The sequence below is a fragment of the Apis cerana genome, linkage group LG6, assembly GCF_029169275.1.
Source record: "Apis cerana isolate GH-2021 linkage group LG6, AcerK_1.0, whole genome shotgun sequence".
Taxonomy (NCBI): Eukaryota; Metazoa; Arthropoda; class Insecta; order Hymenoptera; family Apidae; genus Apis; species Apis cerana.
In genome coordinates, this window is record NC_083857.1 from 14,670,642 (window position 1) to 14,692,743 (window position 22,102).

The 22,102-nt window shown below is 25.8% G+C and overlaps 5 protein-coding genes and 1 long non-coding RNA gene across 14 annotated transcripts in view; 3 read left to right on the plus strand and 3 right to left on the minus strand.

The window, feature by feature from the left end:
* The first annotated feature begins 6 nt into the window (after positions 1-6).
* Positions 7-1,082, plus strand: LOC108003268 (uncharacterized). Its single transcript, XR_003698927.2, has 2 exons — positions 7-519; positions 765-1,082. It is a non-coding gene; the product is annotated as an uncharacterized LOC108003268 (long non-coding RNA).
* On the minus strand, positions 961-7,887 carry LOC108003267 (putative fatty acyl-CoA reductase CG5065). Its single transcript, XM_017065423.2, has 9 exons — positions 7,702-7,887; positions 3,821-4,033; positions 3,307-3,504; positions 2,964-3,160; positions 2,702-2,811; positions 2,218-2,413; positions 1,868-2,107; positions 1,457-1,714; positions 961-1,367 (listed from the first exon to the last, which is right to left on the minus strand). Exons 2-9 carry the CDS (start codon positions 4,016-4,018, stop codon positions 1,205-1,207), a joined length of 1,560 nt encoding a protein of 519 aa, XP_016920912.1. The 5' UTR covers positions 4,019-4,033; positions 7,702-7,887; the 3' UTR covers positions 961-1,204.
* A 1,639-nt stretch (positions 7,888-9,526) lies between these two features.
* Positions 9,527-11,203, plus strand: LOC108003242 (biogenesis of lysosome-related organelles complex 1 subunit 4). Of its 5 annotated transcripts, none has more exons than XR_009830314.1 (5): positions 9,528-9,862; positions 9,946-10,066; positions 10,143-10,364; positions 10,428-10,609; positions 10,685-11,203. XR_009830314.1 is itself a non-coding variant. In XM_017065383.3 (4 exons), the coding sequence occupies exons 1-4, from the start codon at positions 9,782-9,784 to the stop codon at positions 10,518-10,520; spliced, it is 468 nt and encodes a 155-aa protein (XP_016920872.2). In that variant the 5' UTR covers positions 9,527-9,781; the 3' UTR covers positions 10,521-10,784. The 5 variants fall into 5 exon arrangements, 2 of the variants coding, with proteins under 2 accessions (XP_016920872.2, XP_016920874.2); XR_009830312.1 differs by having other exon boundaries at positions 9,995-10,066; XR_009830313.1 differs by having other exon boundaries at positions 9,529-9,862; positions 9,940-10,066.
* LOC108003243 (adhesion G protein-coupled receptor B2-like) lies at positions 10,771-11,542 on the minus strand. The gene is made up of 2 exons (XM_028669458.2): positions 11,207-11,542; positions 10,771-10,995 (listed from the first exon to the last, which is right to left on the minus strand). Exons 1-2 carry the CDS (start codon positions 11,442-11,444, stop codon positions 10,823-10,825), a joined length of 411 nt encoding a protein of 136 aa, XP_028525259.1. The 5' UTR covers positions 11,445-11,542; the 3' UTR covers positions 10,771-10,822.
* Positions 11,543-13,748: 2,206 nt separating this feature from the next.
* The window catches only part of LOC108003232 (transcription initiation factor TFIID subunit 11), a 34,964-nt gene continuing 26,610 nt past the window's right edge, over positions 13,749-22,102 (minus strand). The window contains exons 1-6 of one of the 4 annotated variants that reach the window (XM_062076615.1): positions 15,780-15,887; positions 14,933-15,101; positions 14,552-14,811; positions 14,368-14,455; positions 14,186-14,282; positions 13,749-14,097 (exon numbers count right to left, since the gene is read on the minus strand). In XM_062076615.1, the coding sequence (XP_061932599.1) occupies positions 13,964-14,097; positions 14,186-14,282; positions 14,368-14,455; positions 14,552-14,811; positions 14,933-15,085 (732 nt within the window). In that variant the 5' untranslated portion in view covers positions 15,086-15,101; positions 15,780-15,887 and the 3' untranslated portion in view covers positions 13,749-13,963. Of the gene's footprint in view, positions 14,098-14,185; positions 14,283-14,367; positions 14,456-14,551; positions 14,812-14,932; positions 15,102-15,330; positions 15,888-22,102 lie in introns of those variants that run through there. The other 3 variants (XM_062076614.1, XM_062076616.1, XM_062076613.1) reach the window with 3 other exon arrangements.
* Positions 16,183-22,102, plus strand: part of LOC108003247 (serine/threonine-protein kinase tricornered) — a 37,789-nt gene continuing 31,869 nt past the window's right edge. For both annotated transcript variants that reach the window (XM_062076596.1, XM_062076601.1), the window contains exons 1-2: positions 16,183-16,321; positions 19,226-19,359. In XM_062076596.1, coding sequence (XP_061932580.1) covers positions 16,320-16,321; positions 19,226-19,359 — 136 coding nt within the window. In that variant the 5' untranslated portion in view covers positions 16,183-16,319. The remainder of the gene's footprint in view (positions 16,322-19,225; positions 19,360-22,102) is intronic.

Genomic DNA, 22,102 nt, shown 5'->3' on the forward strand with positions numbered 1-22,102 from the left:
GTTCTGCTATCCTGGAAAATCGGCGCATGCGCAACTTACCACTACGATATTTACACATACACACAACTATGTTCGCGTCATCGGCGCAGTTATCCACCGCTTCACTCTCCCTATGCCCTTCCATTTGACACGATACTACTTGCCGGTGACCTACACTTCATTCCTTTCCCGATTCCTTCGTGAAATTATCGAAATACATGTCAAATACCAGGCGTACGTACCAAAGGGAGGTAGGAATCCTTCAAGCACTAATCTTAACATTTATCGACATTTCATATCATTTTTTTCGTACATCACGGGTATATTGTATAAGTTTATTTTTACTTATATTCGCGTTTCTCACGAAAACTACGACTGCCGATGACCTATACACATTTTTTTTCTCAATTTTCTCGAAGAGAAACCAGCAAATTGCTGAAATACCTGGAATATATGTGTGGTAACAGAGATAGAAATTCTTCACTCACCCACCAATCTTTATCAGTGTTTTATATCAACTTCGTGTTTCTGATGTATCATGTAAGTTTGTTTTTATTTGTACACTTTATTTACATAATCAAAAATTTGGAATCAAATTTTTTTTTTAATTTTTTAATTTTGTTATTAAATTGATATTAGCGTTATAGATAGCGTAATGAATTTTTTGAAAATGAAAAAATTTTTTTAAACTAATCCATTTATTTTTTAAATAATTGGATTTTATGAAACTTCGTTAGTGATTCCAAACTCTTTATTAAACGATAATATTTTATGAACTTTTTCAGATAATTTAGTTAATTACAATAATGATATAAAAAGTGTAATTGAATTGCATTTTTTGGAAAAAATAAGTCCAAAAGAAATTAAATAAAGATACGAAGGTTGGTGAGATAAGGGTAAATCAATAATGGACTCGGTGTTGAACCTAAAATTTCTCTCAGCGCTACTGTATTAGATATCAAATTGAAGAATTTACACGTATAACGATTACAAATTTTTTTATTCAGTTTAAAAATTTAATACAAAATAATTTTATTAATTTATTCTTTTATATGATCAATATTCTTTCATTCGTATTATTAATAAAAATCGTTATCAAATTATGATTTATAAGCGTTTATTAAAAAGCCTCCCGTTCATTTTTTATTAATCTATTTACAATAAGCAAGATGATTTTAAAATATAAAAAAAAAAGATAAAAATTTATATTATTACATATATTGCACTAATGATCAAATTTTTGCATAACTTTGTTCAAAATTGGTAAAGATTTCATGTGCTCCGTGACAGTATCCAGGCCAAATCTTACCAATTCGAAGTTTTTGTAAATAAAATACAATATCCCAAAATAGAACAGATAGACGGCAATTATGTGAATGATGTACATCCTGTAAGCAGAATACAAGTTAAATCTCGATAATTCGTAAAAATTATTAATCCAAACTCTCCGACAGTGGCATAATATTATAACGCTTACATCGTTTGATGCCTTCGAGCTTTCGGCAGTGTGGATAAATTTTCTTTCATGCAATATTGCCTTGCGCCTAAGACGCAAGTTTTTATATACTCATTGTCGTCGATAGACAACAAATCAATTGGAAAGATCTCTTTGTCCTTGGGGTTCATCTCGCCCCACAATATCAACAAGTTCGTGTTATGGAAAACCCATTCCCTCGTAGTGAAATATTGTAAAAGTTCAAGCCCAATGGAGATACGGTTTTGTATACGAACCATGCTAAAAAATAATATAGCAATAGTAACAAAAAAAGAGAGAAAAATGAAATTCTCGCGTGAAATGCATAACTGAATTGCATAATTGACTTACATAACCTCTAAAAGAAAAAAGAAAAAAAAAATAGATCGGTGAAAGTTACTGAAAGACACTTACAATCTTTTTTGTCGAAATATCAACATGAGGAAATCGATGAAGTATGCCGGTATAATGTGAAAAAAAAAGACGATTAGATTGTGCACGAATTTGCTATTACGTATATCTCCGTCCGGATACCAAATTTGCCCTTCGAAAGGATACTGATAAGCGATCTTTTTCCCTTTCCCCAGTATCTCTCCCCAGGTGATAGGTACCACACCGCTTTGCGTAATATTATAAACCGGTATACTTGTATTCCTAGTAAAAAAAGAAAAAAAAAACGTAAACGTGGTAAACGTGGAAGAAGAAATATTAGAATTATTTGGGAAACGGATTATTTGTAAAAAAAAAAAAAAAATGTCAATTACTTTTCATTTGTAGCAGTCTTATGAGCAATGGCGATTAAAGAGTTGATAGCAAAATCAACCGGTATCATTTCGGCGTGATAGTTTCCATTGCAAAGCATCGATCTTATAACTCCTTTGCCTGCACCCACCATAATTCCCACAGGTCCATTTAGATTATCCACCCAACCGGGTAACGGCTCTGCCAAAGCTGGAGTTACTGTAAATATGACAACATAAAATTTGCTTTCACGTAAAATCCCTATTTTGACAAACTTGCTTGGCACAACTTATAAATATGTATGTTACAGGTTAAGATATTTTCATTTGCATTGATATTTTGAAATAACCGATCAGTTGAGATAAATAAAAGACAAAGATACACAAAGCTGTCCATAGTATCCTCAAATATTTCTGTTTCTTTGAAATAAATCGAAGTTTATATAATAAAAGTAAAAGTATAATTTGCGTAATTATTTATTTATTTTTATTTTTTTTTTTTTTTTACCTATCGATGGTCTAGCGATGCTACAAGGTAAATTCGGATATTCATCTGCTACCAATTTCTCGGCCAATCTCTTTGAATACGTGTAAGTATTTGGATGAAGATTCAATAACCTATATTTAACAAAATCAATATGGATTAGTCTAATAGATGGATAACGTACGCTAATGGAAGATTAAAGAAATTAAGTACGAAAATATATCGTGTAACGTAACAATTACGAAAAAATTAATTGATACTTCTTATTCCTTATAGAGTGAATTACTTGGGTGTAATGAGATCGATAGCACTTTCATCTAGCCATTCGACCATTTTCATAACATCGTGAGGGTCGGTAGATGGGTCGTACACTTTTTCGTCGAGTTCCTCTTTATCGGCATAACAGAAAGCCGTGCTTAAGTGTACAAATGTTTTCAACTTTTTCATTTTTTTAGCCAATTCTAATATTCTTTTCGTTCCAATCTTAAAACAACAACGTTAACGAGATAGTAAAATAAATAAATAAAAAAATATCTTAAAATTGAATAATATTTTTTTTTCACTTAAATAATTGATATTTTAAACACATTACAAAATTTGTATATAGAAGATGGAATAATTGAATTTACTGTGTTCATTTCTATAGCATCCTTTAATTTAGCTTCCAATTTGAGAGTTGCTGCAAAATGGAATACTATGTCAATTTCGTTCATCAATATCTCCGATTGTTCTTTACTCAGTCCTAAATTCTCCACGCTAACATCCCCATTTAACGTTACTACTTTCTTCATCATTTGTGGTTTTTGTTTTCGTATTCTTTGAAACATCTGTTAAGATTTTCAAATTATATATTATTTAATATTATTTTGAAATAAATATATATTATTTTGAAATAAGATTTATTTCAAATTTTAGTCATTACAAACAGATAATAATAATAATATCGACGATGAAAAGTATCATTAATGTAATGTAATAATTTTCGTCAAATATAATAAACGTATAAACGATACAAATTATATATACACTTTCCATAATTAATAACACGTATACGGATATAATATTACAAGATCAATTCGATGTCGTTAATGGAAAAAAAAAAAAAAAAAAGAAGAAAGAGAGGAAGGAAGTTTAAATACTTACGGGCAATTTAAGCATTTCGTCCATACGAATTTCCGGAGTACGACCCCTTTTTGGCCGTATCAAAACATAAATTTTATTTATATCAGTGCAACTATAAAGTAATTTTTCAATAAGAACTTTTCCCATCAAACCGGTTCCACCGGTTACGAAGATATTCTTTCCTTTATAAAAAGATTGTATTTCCGTTAATTCGCTCATATTTTTCTTTCAAATCTAAAACAATTGTGAATCGCGCATTATCATAATTTCTTTCGACTCGTGTAAAATTTATAACACGAAAACTTTTGAATAAGAGAAAAAAATTAATCGAAAAATTGATTATTAATAATTATTGTTATGTTATGAATTAAGCATATTCTTATTTTCTTGTTTTTTGTTTATTATTATTATTACAAATATACGAATAAAAGTTCAATGATAAAGTATATGCGCGAGTGTTTTGCTTTATGCAATCGTAAATTTCTCTTTTTTTTTACGAAAGAGTGATTTTTTATTTTAGACAAATTTCATCAATCGAGGTCAAGGTTTCTTAAAATAAAATTAATTTATGTAATCTTATCACTACATCTTCTTTCCCATGTTCATATTTCTTTCTTCTTTCATTTTATTTCTTTCTTGCATTATTTCTCAATTTTTCAAACGTGTTTTGAACAGAACAGACATCATCGGTGAATAAATAAATTGGAAAAATTTTTCGCATACGAATGAAGAGTTGATTTAAAAATTTAATTTTTTTTATTATATTATTTATTATACATCCATTGTTTAGTTTTGTTTTTTAGTTAGTTTATTATTTATTAAGAGTAATGAATTTAAATAAAAATTTAATTTCTAAAAATTTCATAAATATTCTTCAACTGTTTATTTAACAAATATATAATTTAAAATAATAAAAATGTATTCTTAAGATCTATAAATTTAAAATTCTTTGCTTAATGTTATCTAATTTTCAATCATTATTTTTTTCGAATTTTTTATTTCCTTTCTTGGTTTCGCAATAATTGCATGTTCATCAATCTATAAATCTTGGCAAAGTTCATCATTCCGTTACATAAACGAAGTCTAAAAGAAAATAAAATTAAACTAATCTTTTTTAAGTATTGTGTAATTGAATAATTTTTACAAATTATTAAAAAAACTAGGATTACTTTTTCTTCTTTTATTATAATGATACACATTATTGCGTTGATATATTGCATAATTAAAATATTTGTGCAACTCATAATTTTTAATTAAACAGATTTTAATTTATTAAATAATAAATAATATAACATAGTAGATTTATTTTGCAATAAAATAACTATTTATTCGCTCGTATTGTGAAACACAATTTATTCGCCATATATCTCTTATGACATTTTAATGAATCTTCGATCTTGTCAAATTCTTCCAATTTCTTAAGAACGAAAATCAGTTGTTTTCTTTTTTCAAAAAAAAAAAGAAAAAAATTTCAATTACAGATACTCGACATTTAATTGAAGAATAAAACAAATCGAAATGAGTAATTATTGTAAACGTTGTATGATATAATATACTGTTTTGATTTATTAAGAAAATCATTTTCTCGTTATACGAACAGGATGAATCGCAATCACATTTACGATATAATTGTACGCCGCGTGTGTACTCGAGAGTGAGTGAAAGTATTCTCGCAACATAGTGATTCCATATTTTTATCGGATGAAATATTTAAACGTGATATATGAACATTTAAGTTATGAAATAAATTTTACTATGATATAATATATGTAACTACGATGTCGAAAGAATTATTCCCGAGAAAGTAATATATATCAAATATTATTCATTATTTATTTAACTATTTTATTTATTTTACATACGTTACAATTACATTTAATTCTCATTTATGCGTAATGTACAAGCATTTGTTTCGTCTAAGAAATTATGAATTTTTAAATAATTTTCAAATGAAATACGTTGTTACTCCAATTTTACTTATAAAAGAATAAATTAATCCTATCAACTTAATAAAACAACATTTCCACAAATGCGACGAATGTTACATATAAATGTAATGTAATGTAAATGTACGAGGAAAATTATAAAAACGCATATATAAGCTAAATAAATTTCGAAAAAAGTACATCGATGTTGTTATAAGAAAGATATATGTAGGATATATCGCGCAATTAGTATTAGTCAGCGAAAAAGAACAGAAGACATGCAATTAATTTGCAATTTACGAAAGTATTTAGAATCGATACGGTGCAATGTGATACTGGGAAAAAAATTTGCCTTCGTCAAAAAAGAGCATTGCACGAAACACCTAACTATGATAAAGTTCGAGCACAATTTATTTCATCGGAAAGTGAACGGTCTACTGAATCGATAGTATAAAATGTGGCAACACCGAATAGGATTCGCTTTCTTAAGATCCTCCCAACTATAATATTAAATTCAAATTACAAAACTGAAATATAGTTCAAAATGTAGAAGCTTAATGTTCCGTAAAATAATTTAAACACGATTATTATTTTTTTTTTTTAATAAGAATAAGAAATGTATGTACTTTCATTTTATCGAATATTTCTAATTGCAATTAATTTCGAAATTCATAATAATATGATATTTTCCATAATAATGATAATAATGATGAAATGTATAGATTGATTGCACATGTACGAAAAATTATTTAAAAGTTTGGTCATACAAATCTTGTGTTAAAAATGATTTTTGTAAATTTTTTATTTGATAAGGAATAAATATTGAATAAACATTGTAGAATAAGCATTATTGTTTTCTTTAATTCTCTTATTTATAACTTCAATTCATAATGATAGAACGATGTTTTATTATTAATTAGTCGAATTGAAGTTTTTTAATGAAACGTTGATCTCGATAATTATTTTCTTATATTTTACCTTTAAAACTTCGAGTTATCGAATTACATATTTGGCATAAAGAGGGCAATATTTCATTATTGCATTAATTCATGTATTATTTAAAAATTAAACATATGATTAATCGATAATCGATAATCAATAATCGAAATCAAATTGATTTTAAAGAAACCATTAACTCAGAAAATGAATATTGATATTTATATTATCATTGCGATTTAATTAAAACATTATAATATTATCAATAACATCAGTGAAAAATATTCACGAATTATAGCTATAAATTAGTGAGAAATACAAAACTATTATAATTATCATAAATTATCACGTAAAATATTTAATTAATTAAAATAATTTAATATTTAATTTTTAACGATATCGATTATACATTTAATAATTTTGAAAATATGTTGCTAATGTAAAACCACAACTTTTTTTATTTCTATAATTTTTATATTTTTATATGAAATTAATTTCCAACATTCATTTTTTTTAATGTAAAAAATAAAAATAAAATGTTTTAATAACGTTTAAAAGATATTTTTTCACTGAAAAATCAAATATGATTCCAGAATTTTATAAAATTCTTTTAACATTAGATATTTAAAATTTTTTAAAGAGAGTTTATTTTAAATAATTGTTTAACTTCTATTCTGATTCGTAATTGGAATAATTATTTTAACGTTAAACTTTTCACGAGTAAATTACATATAAAGGAAATGAAACGATACGAAAACCGAACGATACATAAAAACAAACAAGTATCACTTCACTTGTCCGTTACAGCGCAATTACTTTCTATATTTGTAAAAGATATCAAACAAATGAATAAACTATAAAATATAACTTCATAAAATTTCGTTAAATAGACACGATGAACTGAATAGGAAATTGAAAATAAATAAAACAATAAAAAGATTGAAAATTATTTTAATTATATGGTAATTATAATAGAAAATTATATACCAGTAAAAAAAGGAAGGATGACATAGAAAGGACGTAAAAGAAAAATGTACTTACCTGATCAAACTAGTTCGGTAAAAACGAGATAAAATTCTTTCAGTATTTTAATGTGTAAGATTAGTAGGAGAATTGCAAATGTAACGGATAATCAGTTGATCTAAACCAAAGTACAGGAAGAACAGTCGTGGACCACTGTGTTCGAACCTACTGAGCTTCAACGTAGCTGACTTGATTGTAAGAGTCGAAGTAGGAGTAATATTGTATCCCCACCTGTGCTTAGGTTAACGAATTACACTTTTTCTTTCAATTCAAACAAACAATTTTTCTTGCGGCATCTTTTGGTGCAACGTATTATATACAAAAAAGACGCGCATTTTATTTTTCTTTGTAAACTTATTCATTAATTATTGCTTCCAACGTCAAATGTTAAATGATTCTGAAACTACTGATTACTATGTTATTTAAATTCCACCAATTTTTCTATAAATTTAATAGACTTTCGCTTTTAATATAAATTTTATCAAATAGTCAAATAAATCTTTTTTTTTAAATAACAAGGTAATTCTTTAAATAATACTTTCTTACAAAAAATATGTAATATTTCAATCTAGATATAATATTTTTATTGTAAAAATTGCTAAGTAAATTGAATATATTTCAATTTTTTTCAATTAATATTTTTTTCTGAAAATCTTAAATTCAATAATTTATAATATGCCTCTACTTTCCAAAAATATTTTTATATATTTATAATATATAATAAAATTATGAATATTTTTCTTGAATCTTCTTTGTAAGTAATATTTAAAAATTGATGGATAAGATTGATGGATATATCTGATAATTATAAAATAAAACAATTAAAGAAAATTAAAAACACGCAATTTTATTTCTTTCGCTCGTTAATTATTATTTATAAATATACATAAAACCAAATTACATAATATTTTGAATATTTGCATATATTTTGAAAAAAAAGGAACAAATACGAGATATTTCTAAAACTTAATCTTCAGAATCTTATAATTGAGATTATCAATTCACTTACAAAAAAAAATTAATATTACTCTTCAAAAATTTATATTAAAAAAATCATAATTTATTACATTACTTATATAACATCTTTTTTTAAATATTATTAATACAAAAAATATTTTATGATATAATTTGATTGATATAATTTCGATTGAAATATTTTTGCATATAATATTTCTTTCACTAATTTTATTTATATCACCTTATATTTTTATATATCAAAAATTTTCGTTACGCAAAGCCTTACATAAAATCAATATACATTATAGTTCATTGACATTTGAGTATATTACTCTTTTAGAAAATCTCTTTCTATCTTCCGCTTTTCTCTCTCTTAATAATGTTAATTATTGAGCATTTATATCAGTTATATTATTTATTTATTTAAAATAAATAAACATAAATAAGTTAATAAACATAAATAGATTGAAACATAAATTTTTTTATAAATAATATATAATAATAATTATAAATAAAAAATTTGATTGAAAAATTATTTAATATATACGTATAATATGTATAATATAATATCATAGATAATTAAAAGATATGATTTATATGTTATACATTTAAATAAATATAAATTATACATTATATGTATATTATACATTATTATTATATATTATTATTATTATTTCATATATATATATATTTAAAAATATAATTCTTCATGAATGAATAATCCTTGATGTCTTTATTTACTATTTATTAAAATGTTTTAATGATTTTTTTTTACAGTATGAAAATTAAATAATAATTATTTATATTTACTTTCAAATATTGTCTTTATGTGTTTTCTTAAATGTTTCACATTTAAAGTACTTTACTAACATATCTTTTATACTGCATTATCATTACGAGAATTTATATTAAACGAATCTCTTTTATACGAGGATTTATTATATATCATATAATTCATTTTTATTTTTTTTTTTTAATCTATTTTGTAAAGATAAGAAATTAATCGAAAATGTTTCAAATTTCATATATTTCATTGTAAAAAAATGGTGTCTATTTAAAAGTGTTGTTCTATTATTAGTATTAAAGAATGTAAACATTCCATTATTAATTTAATAAGTTGTAAAAAAAAAAGCAAGTAAAAATGACTTCACATACTACACCGATTGTCGACGAATTGGCAAAGGACTATGCAAATTATTTAAAACTAGATTTATCTAGTCAAGTATGCACTTTAGTATACATAACCTCAATATCAAAATATTAATTTATTATCAAAGAATATTTTTTTATATCTTATAGTTGCAGAAATCTATATATATTAAAATATAAAATACAATACAACATTACATTCCAGATGAAGAATTTTCATGAAACCATTGAAGACGTAATGATGCGTTTAGAAGAATTTCAATCAATTATTGAAATGGTTAGAAATCATAATTTAATCTAATGATATATTTTCAGTAAACATATAATAGAAACATTATATTTTATTTTAAAAGGTTCAATCTGAAAATAGTCAATGTATCGATCAACATATACCAAGATTAAAAGATATGCAACAAGAAGTTATCAATCTTAGTAGGCGAATAGATGCATTAGAACATGTTATAGCAATGATTAATGTAAATCTAACAACGTTAGAAGCTGCTGTTGATAATGCAGAAACTGAACTAGGAATTTCTGATAAATTATTTGGAATGTTAAATCGTTTATCTTTCTTTGTAAGTTGCTATTATTTTTTTGATATTATAATTAATAAGATTAATTGAATTCTTTTATTTCAGAAAAAAACTCAGGAACCTATAGTATCAAATAGATTACCAGAATATGAACCTCCAACAATTTATAAAACTGATGATTATTTTAAGAATGAATGAAATGATATTTTATTTTGAAATAAAATAATAAATTCAATTATTTTAATAATTATATCAAATAATGAAAAAAAGTTCTTAATTCTTAAGAGGTATGTATTAAGAAGTATTAAATGAATTTTATAAATATAAAATAAAAATATTTCAATAAACTTAATTATTTTCAGGATTAATATAAAATGTTACAAACAGATACATTCATTAACAAATAAAATATCATTACAATTTGAATTTAATAATAAATACAAAATAATTTTTTGAATTTTATATATTTTACTAATTTTAATATTTTACAAATCTAGCCATTAACATGCTGGAAGAGTACAAGTCTTTAATTGTGCTTTCTTTTCACCTAATGAACAACTTCCCCCTATGCAATGTCTCCATCTTGTTAGTTTGCCTATACCACAAGTAACACTACAACTTGACCAGTTTCCCCATTGATCCCATATTTTTGGTCCTTGACGACCCATTCTATCTATCATTAAAATATTATTTGATTATATTATTACATTTGTTAAAAAATTATAAAGTATTAAATTTTAAAATTAATATTATTTAGTAATATAATTAGTAACAATGAAATCAATATTTTTAATAAAAACAATCTCATGATAACCTTTAAATTTAGAATATTTATATTTATTGAATAACAATAAAATAATAAATTTTTTGCTTATAACTTATACTTTGTTTTTCATTTTTTTCATCTTTATTTTCATCATTCATAATAGCGGATGTTTGTGTTTCATGATGCAAATTTTCCTTTTGAACGTTTGTAAGTTTAGATACGGAAACTGATTTCTTATAAGGTTTTAATGTGGTGTTATTCAAATGACTTTCGGATTGAAAAAATAATAAACATTCCATAAGAACAAATAAAATGATGAATGATTTAAAAAACGATTTTATCAAATTATATAACATAATTTACATTCTTATTAATTATTAATTAATTTCACGTAATATCTTTTATTGACTGAAATTGTCTATTAATAGACGAAATTATCTAATAATATTTTAATATAATAGAAAAATAAAAATAAAAAAAGAGTACACAATATTTTTATATAATAAAAAAAATTAAAGATATAATTGATAATTCTAATTTAAACTATATTTAAAAATCATATGAATATAATTAATATAAATATATATATATATATATGGAAATATTTCGACGATCAGTAAAATAGTCCTTACATATAAAGGATTTAAAATATTTATATATTTTATTTCCAACTATATAAAAAATATTGCAATTTATTTTACTAATCTTATTGAATAAATAGATAAATAAGTTACAATTAAATATGAATATGAATATATGTATTTCATTTTCATTATGTTCATTATCATTTTTCTTTTTAAATTTATTATTTAATTTTAATTCCAAGCCAATTAAGAATGTTTTTAGATTCACATTCTTTCAAACGACACGTTTTTATTTGTGCTTTCTTTAATCCTTTTGTGCAATGTTCTGCTGCACAATGACGCCAACGAACTTGACGACCATTTCCGCATGTTACACTGCATGAACTCCAATTACCCCACCCATCCCATGATTCATTACCTATAATTTTTAAAGAATTATTTATCTTATTAGTTAGATATCTTATTAATTAGATAGTAATTATTATTAAAAAATCAAAAAATAATCTCGAGAATCTGATACGAGTTAAAATGAACAATACCAGATTTAATCCAGACATAAAATATTGATACTGAATTGACTGACACATAATTGACAAAAATGAGGGTTAATATGCATAAATTTATATACATATAATCATTCTTACTAGAAGAATTATTCTTTTTAGCATTTTTTGCATATTTCAAGAATTTCTTTTGTTTCCTTCGTTGTAATTGCTCATTATTTATATTATTTTCAAAATGTGTTTTTTTTAAATAATTAAGTAATTTGCGTTGGCGAATTGTTGAAGTTTTATGATTGAATGGACTATGATAAAATCTTTCGTCATACCATAGTACTAATTGACCAAACTTAAAAGAAAAAAAAGATCCAACATAAAGTTAAAATTAACATTAATTTAAAATTTTATATTTATATATATATATATATATTATTGGAATGAATAATATGTTTATTTTAAGTAACTGACCTTGACACATCTGCATTCTTTGTTATTCGGTACAAAAAAAGATGGAATAATTTTCTCTTTAATATTTGCCCGATTTATTTGCAAGGAATTCAATTCAGTGGAAAAAGAGCTTACTTCTTCATTATTGTGTATACTAATTTCACAAACTTAAGGTTAAGCTTCATAACTAATGTAATAATGTAATTGATAAATAATAAATGATTATAAAATGTTCAATAAAACATAAACAAATTATATAAACAAAACATTTTTCATACCATTTATAAATTATGTGGGATTTCAAAATATTTGGATTTGTTATTAAAGAATTTTTCTTTGATTTAAAAATATATAATTTTTCAAAATTAATTCCATTATTAAATTTTTCTAAAATAATGCAAGTTAATAACAATGTAAATAATAATCGCATATCATATTAAACTTTTGCAATGTTTTATCAAAGAAATACGACGTATATATTAATAAGATAAATTGAACATTAATAGGTTAAAAATTAATATACTTTATGAAGTAAATAAAATTTGACAGCATTATATATCTATATTATGTGTACATATATACGCGCGCGCGTATAGAAAGTTATTTATGATAAAATATATCGTAATTACAATTAATTATATTTGCATATTATTAATCAATTGCTGACAGAAAGTTCAAAATTCCATGATCCTTTAAAATTTATAAATTTATATCTTTCAATGTTCATCGCTATTTTTGTGACAATTAATTTCAATAAAATTTTTAACATATATGTGTATATAATTGACATAAATCTACAAAGTACATTTACTTTTTTCTTATAGATTCAAATAAAAGCGATAAAAAAGTGATAAAAAAGTGATAAAAAAAACTGTTTTTTTACTATTTTCTTTGTAATTTTAATAAAATGAATTTTTTTACAATAATAAATATCTAATAAGATAATCTAATTTCTCAAGAAAATTCAAGTGATTTAATTTAATTTTGAAATAATAAATATATTTTAAAAAATGATCAAATATTTTTTTCAGAATTATATTTAGAAATAAAAAAATCAAATAACAGAAAAAAGAAAAAAGAAAAATAGATAAAATAGATAAAATTAGATTATAATTAATATATAATAATATTTAAATAATAGACATGTATATATTTATTTATTAAAATGTATATCCTTATTTTTATAACTTCTAAGATATTTTTACAATGTAACAATTTTTTATGTGAATATTAACATATTGCAATAATCATATTTTTATACAAAAATATTTATTTAATTTCTGCAACTTATTGGAGGCATTTGTATTAAATCACAGTTTTAAATGATTATGCTAATGAGATGATTCATAATCGGAAAAATGCTTTATAGGCACGACCATTTGGAATTTGTCCTTGAAGTCTTAATCTTCTAACTGCTTCTCTTAAATGTTTTGGTTGTAATGGTCCTGATTCTTGGTGAGCTTCCATGACATCAAGAGCTAGTTCAAAAATTATATTTAAATAAAAAGAAAAAATTGTTTTTTCTCATTAGAAATTATTTTTCAACATTAGAAATATTAATATTACCCTCTTCTACTATTTCTCCAACAAATACTTTTGCAATACCGGACATAGCAATAACCACATTCTGCGACACTGAACAACCTGTTATAGTTTGCATAATCTGCAATACAAAATACAATTTATGATAGATATTTAGATATTAAAAAATACGAAACACATTAATATGAAAAAATAAACACAATTACTCTTTTTATTGCTGCTTTTGGAAAAGCAGCTCTTCTATACATTTCATATCTATCTAATTGGTCTTCTGTAAAATTTGATACTAATACTCTGTAAACAAACAAAATTAAATAATATTATTGTATTTATATTTAAGTAGTACATATAATTGTAATAATAACAATGTGATGAACAATGAATACATACTGCATTTTCTCCCTTTCTTCCTCTTCCAATTCTTTTTTACTTTTCTCTTTACTTTCTCTTCTTTCTTTAACATTTGTTGGATTTGCATGAGGTAGTACTATATCATTTTCAAATATGTCTTCCGTTGTTTGTTCTTCTTCCCTATTATCATTTTCATGTTTGACAATTTCCAATTGATCCTCTACTACTGTACATAATAAATTAGAACCTACTTCTTCTCCATCAGATTGAGATTGCGAACTCATTGCATCATATTCTATCTAATAAAAAAGTAAATATATTAGAATAATAAAACTATATGAATTTAATTTTTATTTAAAAATTAATTTATTATTTTTAATTCAATTTTATACTTATGATATAATTAACCTATTTATATACCTTAACTTGTACGTTATCATTATCATTAACATCTATTGATTCTACATCTTTAGTTCCAGAATTTTGTGAAGGACTACCTTTTTCTTCCTTTCCTTCAATATCTATATGTTCACTTTCATTCCCAGAATCTTCTTTTCCAAAAATATTATCCATTGTATAATAAAATACACTATAAATTATAAATAATATAGAAAATGTATTTGATATTTAAAATGAATTATTTTAGGTTACAATACATATCGTAATAAATATTGATGAAAAATTTATATAAATTTTATGAATATTTAATTAAAAAATATAATTGAACAAATAAATTAAAATAAATATTTTAAATATATAAAAATGGTTATCTCGATTTATTTAACATTTTAATGTGAATTATAAGAAGATAGCCTTACCTTGTAGTACTTAATTATTTATGGTTTAATTCAAATAAACCCGCCATATTTTCGATTTGTAAAATATTAGATGTCATATAAATTATAAAACGATACAATCGAAAACATAATAAATTTTTTTTTAAATTTTATATAATATAATTATTGTTATAATTTTTAATTATTTTAATTTATAGTAAAAATAAATAAATGTTGCGATAATTATATAAAACTTAATATAATTATAAAATAAATATTTAATTCAAAAAATTAAGAATTTTAATAATTTATATTACTAAAAAATATCAAAACAAATTATTATAAAATTTTAAATTAAAGTGATCATAGATGATATTTATTTATATTATTTAAAGATTAAAAATCAAATTAAAATGAAAATTTTAAAAGATAACATATAATATCTTGATGTAAAAATCTATGCAATATATAATGTAAAAGAGCATAGATACCAAGTATAAAATATTTCATTGTCGGCGAGAATATTTTTACAAATCAAAAGACGAGGGATCGCAACGTGGCGCCAACTGGTGGTCAAGTGAAATTTAGTCGACAGTGTCGCGACGCCGCAACGTATTTGTCAATATCTCATCATTTTCACGATTTTTACGGTTCATACATGTTCATAAGAAATTATCGCGCAATTTTTATCAAGGCAAGTGATTTTAGTGATCCAAATAAAAAGAAATTTACTATTCTATACGAATCGATATATAAACCAGACTGAAAAGTGAAGAGTTCTCAGCGCGGAAAAAAGACATCGAGACTGGCCGGGACTCGGGACGATAGCTGGTAGCTCGGTAGGTCTGTAACTCGGCCGAGTATATTATCTATCTTATTTAAGGGTCGGGGGAAGCGCGGTGGTGAGTGAGTGTAATACAGTGAAATATCAAAGATCGAGAATAACAGTTAAAGAGCTGACGCGATTTTAACATCCAAGCATCAAATACCGGGCCTACGAATGCAGTTTCAAGACGGAATCGCGTTTTAAGATGTGAGTAATCGTGCCGGATTTCACGAGAAAATTGTAGCGAAAGAAGAAGAAAAAGTTTCATTGCCAGTGAACATTGCATTCATCGCAACGGCTCCTCATCAAGTATAAGACAGTGGAAAAAATTGTCTTTGTAGACGGTACGGAAAACTACCGATACAAGTAGAAAATATTATTGTAAATACAATTCATCTATATCGAACTCTGCACAACACATAACCCTTTATGTATATTCGCGCTTAATCCGCGCACGTCTCTTTCTATATCATATATCATGTGCTTTATCAATGATGTCAGTTTTACTTATACTTTTATTACTTATATTCGCATACCTATCATGAATATCATGACAGAAACGTGAGTGAAATCGGTCTTATTTTTTTTAAAATTTCAATTTTTCCACGATTTCTTTCTTCCGTCACTCTCGTTTTAGCTTCGAATTTTGATTTATCAATTTTAGTCTTTTGAACATTTACATTAAATTCAAAATGGACATTGTATTAATTTTTTTAATATTTTTTTTTTACAAAAATACATATATTTACTCCTTCACATTTCTTTTCTCAATTGTATAACATGTATTTTTTGATTATCAATATCAAATAATTCGTCAACGATTCAATTTACAAAATATTATTAAATATACTTTTAATAAATTATATTTAATTAGTTTATTACATATATGTCACCAAAATACATTAGCTTTTCAGAGATATTTTTTTAAAAATATTAATCATATTATTTGAATAAAATATCTTAAATAAAATATATATCTTTAACGAAAAGAAATCTATTTCTTTAGAATTCTATATTACAATAACATAGTTCGTTATTGTAAAATTCATTTCTTATTGCATGCAAATAAAAACATACGTATTAATAGATTTGTAATATACATATATAATAATATATATATATATGTAAATGTGAATATCATCTTTATTATTTCAAATATGTATGTACATATTAATCATAACATATCTTTCATTTCTACTGTGTGGATATCAATTTATAATATCTGCATTATGCATTCGGAACTTCAATGCATTCAAACATATATATTTTCAAGGACAGTTTCTTTAAATGAGATGTTCCCTTTCACAATGCCATTCAGAGATATACGAATGATACAAGAGATATACGAATTAGATGTACGAATTTAGTTAAATACTATCGTATTTACATAAAAGCACGCGTAAAGGGAGCGGCGTTGAAACTAAAGGTAGAGAGGAGACGGTCGTTGGCCGAAGGAGAAACGACCCAGCAAGTCTTGCTCGAGTCAACGGAGGAGAGCCTGTTTCGCTACGGGGAACACGTATCTTCGTCGCGGTTGAGTCTGTTCAACCTGTCGGGCTTTCAAGTCAAGCTCCGCGAACAAACGATAACGTTACCTTAGCACGCGAATAAAGTAGCTTTTTTTTTAATTTATCACTTTATTCTCCGCTTCGTTACTAATAATTCGCTTTTTCTTTGTTTCTCAATTTTACGAATTATTTTATATTAAGTTTATTTTAATACACGTATATATTTTCAAATCACGTATTATTTTTTTGTGTATTTTCTTTTTTATTCGATTCAATCGAACCGTCGTAAAAGCAATTGTACATTTGAATAACGATATAAATTAATTTAGGTAATTTAAATATGGTATATAAAAAGAAGCGTCGAAATTTAAAAATTCGACAAGCATACTAGTCACGTACGAGATATGGAATATGTGTTTACGGTAATCGGCGTCGCGGAGGTCAATATACCGTTAGAGACACCACGATATTCTTTTCTTTCTTTTCTATTTCGCTGAGCGCGTCACGTAGCGCTAACTTACGAGCATCGCATTTTCCATTTCTTATAAATTTACTTGATCTTACGAAAGCGTTCTTACAATTAGATAATGATACGATATAATTATACGATGTAATACCTTATTTTGCATCCAAGTGAGTTTATAATATCGTTATTTGAGACTATATCACTTTTAATTTTATTCCCGTTCTTTAATAAGGATTCAACGTAACGATCCTTTGTCTTGATTTTTATTGTACCTTAAAAAATCTTAATGGATTTCAAGCCAGTTTAATGTGTTAATATCTATGCAACGATGAATCATTGGTATTTTTTCTGCACAATGTTTTGTTAATAAGTTAGAGTTCAGTTAAATATCTCCCTCTTGTTTTCATTCGACGTAAAAACATCACGTAATCATATATCGTAAGATAGATATATAGATTCGTGCAGAAAATTTACTCAGCCTTTGCGGTATATTTTATCATTTTGTAATTTTGTTCGTTTTCAACTTTTCTTAACAAGCGTTCAGAAGTCAAATAAAAATTTTCATCGACAAATATTACATTGGAATTGGTAATGGAAATGAATGATCCACGATCTATCGTATGATGTACAAATAACAAATAGTCAATAGCACATAATACATCTCGCTTTTTTTTTTTTTTTTTTTACTTCATTGAATATCAATGAGATTACAATTAGACTTACGTTAATCATTGTAAATATAAATCTTGATTTATTCACGCTTGTATATGCTTTACGATACAGCTATCGGGTTCTTGACTCTAACACTACAAATAAAGTTTTACGTAAGTACTTTCTATCCACGAGGATATACTCGCCTTGTTATTACGGTTGTTTAGAAATGTCGAAATATAAAGGTCTTCTCATACAGCATACGTTGCTCGAAATTTTCACGATTTAATTTTTCGCAAAATTTGATATTCTTTTCTTCTTTTTTTTCAAAAATCGAAAAAACAAAAAGGGGGGGGATATTATCAAATGTGCGATCATGATGTTAACAAATTTTTCTTTATAATTTATTTGTCATTACATTAATCATTAATTAAATTATTGATCATTTCAAAGCGTATTCCAATCCAAAGCTCTGTTATACTGCAGGTGCGAAGAGGCTACAGAAGTGGAGACGCATCATCAGCAAACGGCAGCAACAACGATGGGCGTCGCCGAGGATGAGACGCCGTCCTCTTTGACTTCTCATCCTAACCCTAACGTTAACAACCCCAACCAAGAAGGTACGTGTGTCAGAACTGTGAGTTCTTTTTGAAAATATAAATATTCTTTTTTTTTTTTTTTTTTTTTGACTCACTTGTGTGCATCTATCGAGATATACAACACGAATGCTCTGTCATGAATGTTGCTATCGTCGAATAATTAAATAATTTCTAACTTTTATTATTATTATTATTATTGTTGTTGAATTAGAAATGCATATAACGAACAAGTAGATGTAAGATAATATAATTTTTTTTAAGAATTTGCAATTAGTATTGTTCACAGTTTGTATCATTTTCTTCGTTTTAACTTGGAAAAACGTTAAGAAACGCGCGGTTATTAATCCGTTTAATTACACGAACACGGAAGTATACGGAAAGTCTCGATGCGACAAAGCTGCACTTCTCACACAACGATTATTGTAGCGAACTTAACGACCCTTATCCTTTTCTCGTCTCCTCCGTATTATTAGCCCGTGTTTTGATCTTAGCCCATCGGGCTTAAAATGTGGGATACCATAGTTCCCTTCTCGCGGTTTCATCTTTACAAAGTGTCCTTCGCACACGCATAAAACGTTTCTTTGTCGAAACGAGAATTTACTTACTTAAATTCAACGTGTTTGAAAAACAATAGACAATGTTAACAAGTGTTTGAAGGTTAACGGGTTTCGAACGAATAAAACTTCTTTTATGACGTGGGTCGGTAAAGTAGTATTATCAATTTTATTCGCGATTCTTAATCCTTACGAAAACTGGAAACTAGAAGTGAAATTAATTTTCATGTGTATTTTATATATGCTACTTTACGTTAAATAAATTAAGGAAATGAGTGTGCGCACATATCGTAGAAAATGATCCGTCGATAAGTCGATTTTCGTCGATATAAACTTTGTTCCGAAAACGTATTCTCAAACATTTCTCTGTGATATTTTCGATCGAAATTCATTCAACTTTTTTAACTCACGTACTTTTAAAATATATATATTTTTTAAAACGTTTCTGCATTTGAGTTTATGTGTATATGTATTATAAGAATAACAAGAAAAAAGTATTCTTTGTGTCGTGCGACGTGTAATTTATTGTGTAAGGACTATTGTATTCGCAATTTCTATGAAAGAAATGGAAAGTGTGTAAATCTTCTCGTAAATCTCCCTATAATACGCGGAAATAATATCGTTACCGTGAGTTTCTACCGTAAACAATTCACAATCAAATTTAAAAATCTTTTATATGTGTTTTTATATATAGACACGTTATTTGTTCTATAAATATCAAATACAGAAAGAAATTGTAAATTTATGATCGATACAATAATTATGCTATATCGGAATATTGCATAGTATGTATCCAAGTTTGACGCCGAAGTACTTACAATGGAGGATCGAACAAGTGTTTCTTTCGATTCTGTTTGAACGAATACAAGAAATATTATCGGTTGGGCATCTTTTATCCGTTATCGGTTGGTAACGTAGATATCTTCGAACGGCAAGCAACAGGACGCACCCGTTCGAATAATGCCGCCGTTACAAAGAAATTGTTAAAATCTTCGACGTGGCTTACAATTAGTATTTGTTGATTCATACTATCGTTGTTACCATGCACGTTCCGAGTACTGTGTTGACGTTATTAGAGTGGAAATCCTGCTTGGTTGTATTTATGCGATCGCTCTACCGATTCCTCTTTTTCATAAAAATTATCTTCTAATTCTTTGTGCATTGTCGGATAATTTTTTTTTTTTATTTTAAAACGAACAATACTTGTCTTGTTTATAAGAAATACTTCAAATTTCGATATTTTTACACAACAAGGAAATAAATAATATTTAATCGATCTTGCGAGAAAAGTAAAATTAATTATACAGTATGTATTTTTAGTTCGCAAGCTAACAGTTCCGTAATATTTTCACCTGGTATGCGACATGTAGTAGAGCACTGCAGTATTTTAGTTAGGTCGAACTGCGCTTTGAACCGTTGCCAACAATTTCTTTGTCTTTGTCATCCTGGTTTTTCCTCTTCGTCGTTCGAACCTTCTGTAACCTCGCCTTTGTATTCATTTCACCTATGGATATTCTAGGTCAAGTGTGTATTTTAATGATCATCAACGTCACCAAAATGAAGTTTTTTTTGAATCGCATACATACTCGATCCCAATCATATCCTCGCGATATCTTTAATTGAAATAACAAATCTTTAATACTTATATCTTGTAACTTATTATCTTATCTATTTTGATCAGAATTGCACTTTTTTTTTTTTTTGAGAAGAAATAAAAGTAAAGCGAAGAAAATCGTCATTTTAAAATCGTAATTATCGAAACTTGTATACTCGAGAGTTATTATCTTCAGAGCGTTAATAAGTCACTTTCTTTTCCGCGAGAACAAACGGTAAGGTGGCTGTACAGTTCAACGATCTCATCGACATTGTACCTTTTCTTGTATTTATTTGAATTCATTTGGTATCGAGCGAACATCGCGAAAAAGAAGGAAGAAAAAGAATTAAGGTTAAAAGATTTATGAGTTTATAAAAGAAAATTAAATGTTAAGTAAGATACATTAAGAAAAGATCTCGAAGCGTAATCGAACGATTTATCCACACGTGAATTTCCTTATCTGTACACGGAGGGTACTGTCCTTAATGGATTGCATAACTTACGTTCATTACGGAATCCTCGTTGGCGCCTCTATTTTTATGCGGAAAATACCGCACTGGCGTCTAACCATTTTATATATATATATTACTGAACTCTTCGCGTTAGTCGCGCCTTC

Bases quoted from the DNA above. Each gene is read 5' to 3' on its own strand.
- LOC108003267 (XM_017065423.2), bottom strand. From the start codon at position 4,018: ATGAGCGAATTAACGGAAATACAATCTTTTTATAAAGGAAAGAATATC. The intron at 3,161-3,306 runs GTAAATTCAATT...TGTTGTTTTAAG, and splicing joins ATGCTATAGAAATGAACACA to ATTGGAACGAAAAGAATATT. The intron at 2,414-2,701 runs GTAAAAAAAAAA...TCATATTTACAG, and splicing joins CATCGCTAGACCATCGATAG to TAACTCCAGCTTTGGCAGAG.
- LOC108003242 (XM_017065383.3), top strand. From the start codon at position 9,782: ATGACTTCACATACTACACCGATTGTCGACGAATTGGCAAAGGACTAT. The intron at 9,863-9,994 runs GTATGCACTTTA...ATTACATTCCAG, and splicing joins AACTAGATTTATCTAGTCAA to ATGAAGAATTTTCATGAAAC. The intron at 10,365-10,427 runs GTAAGTTGCTAT...CTTTTATTTCAG, and splicing joins TAAATCGTTTATCTTTCTTT to AAAAAAACTCAGGAACCTAT.
- LOC108003243 (XM_028669458.2), bottom strand. From the start codon at position 11,444: ATGTTATATAATTTGATAAAATCGTTTTTTAAATCATTCATCATTTTA. The intron at 10,996-11,206 runs GTATAAGTTATA...TTTTAATGATAG, and splicing joins TGAAAAAAATGAAAAACAAA to ATAGAATGGGTCGTCAAGGA.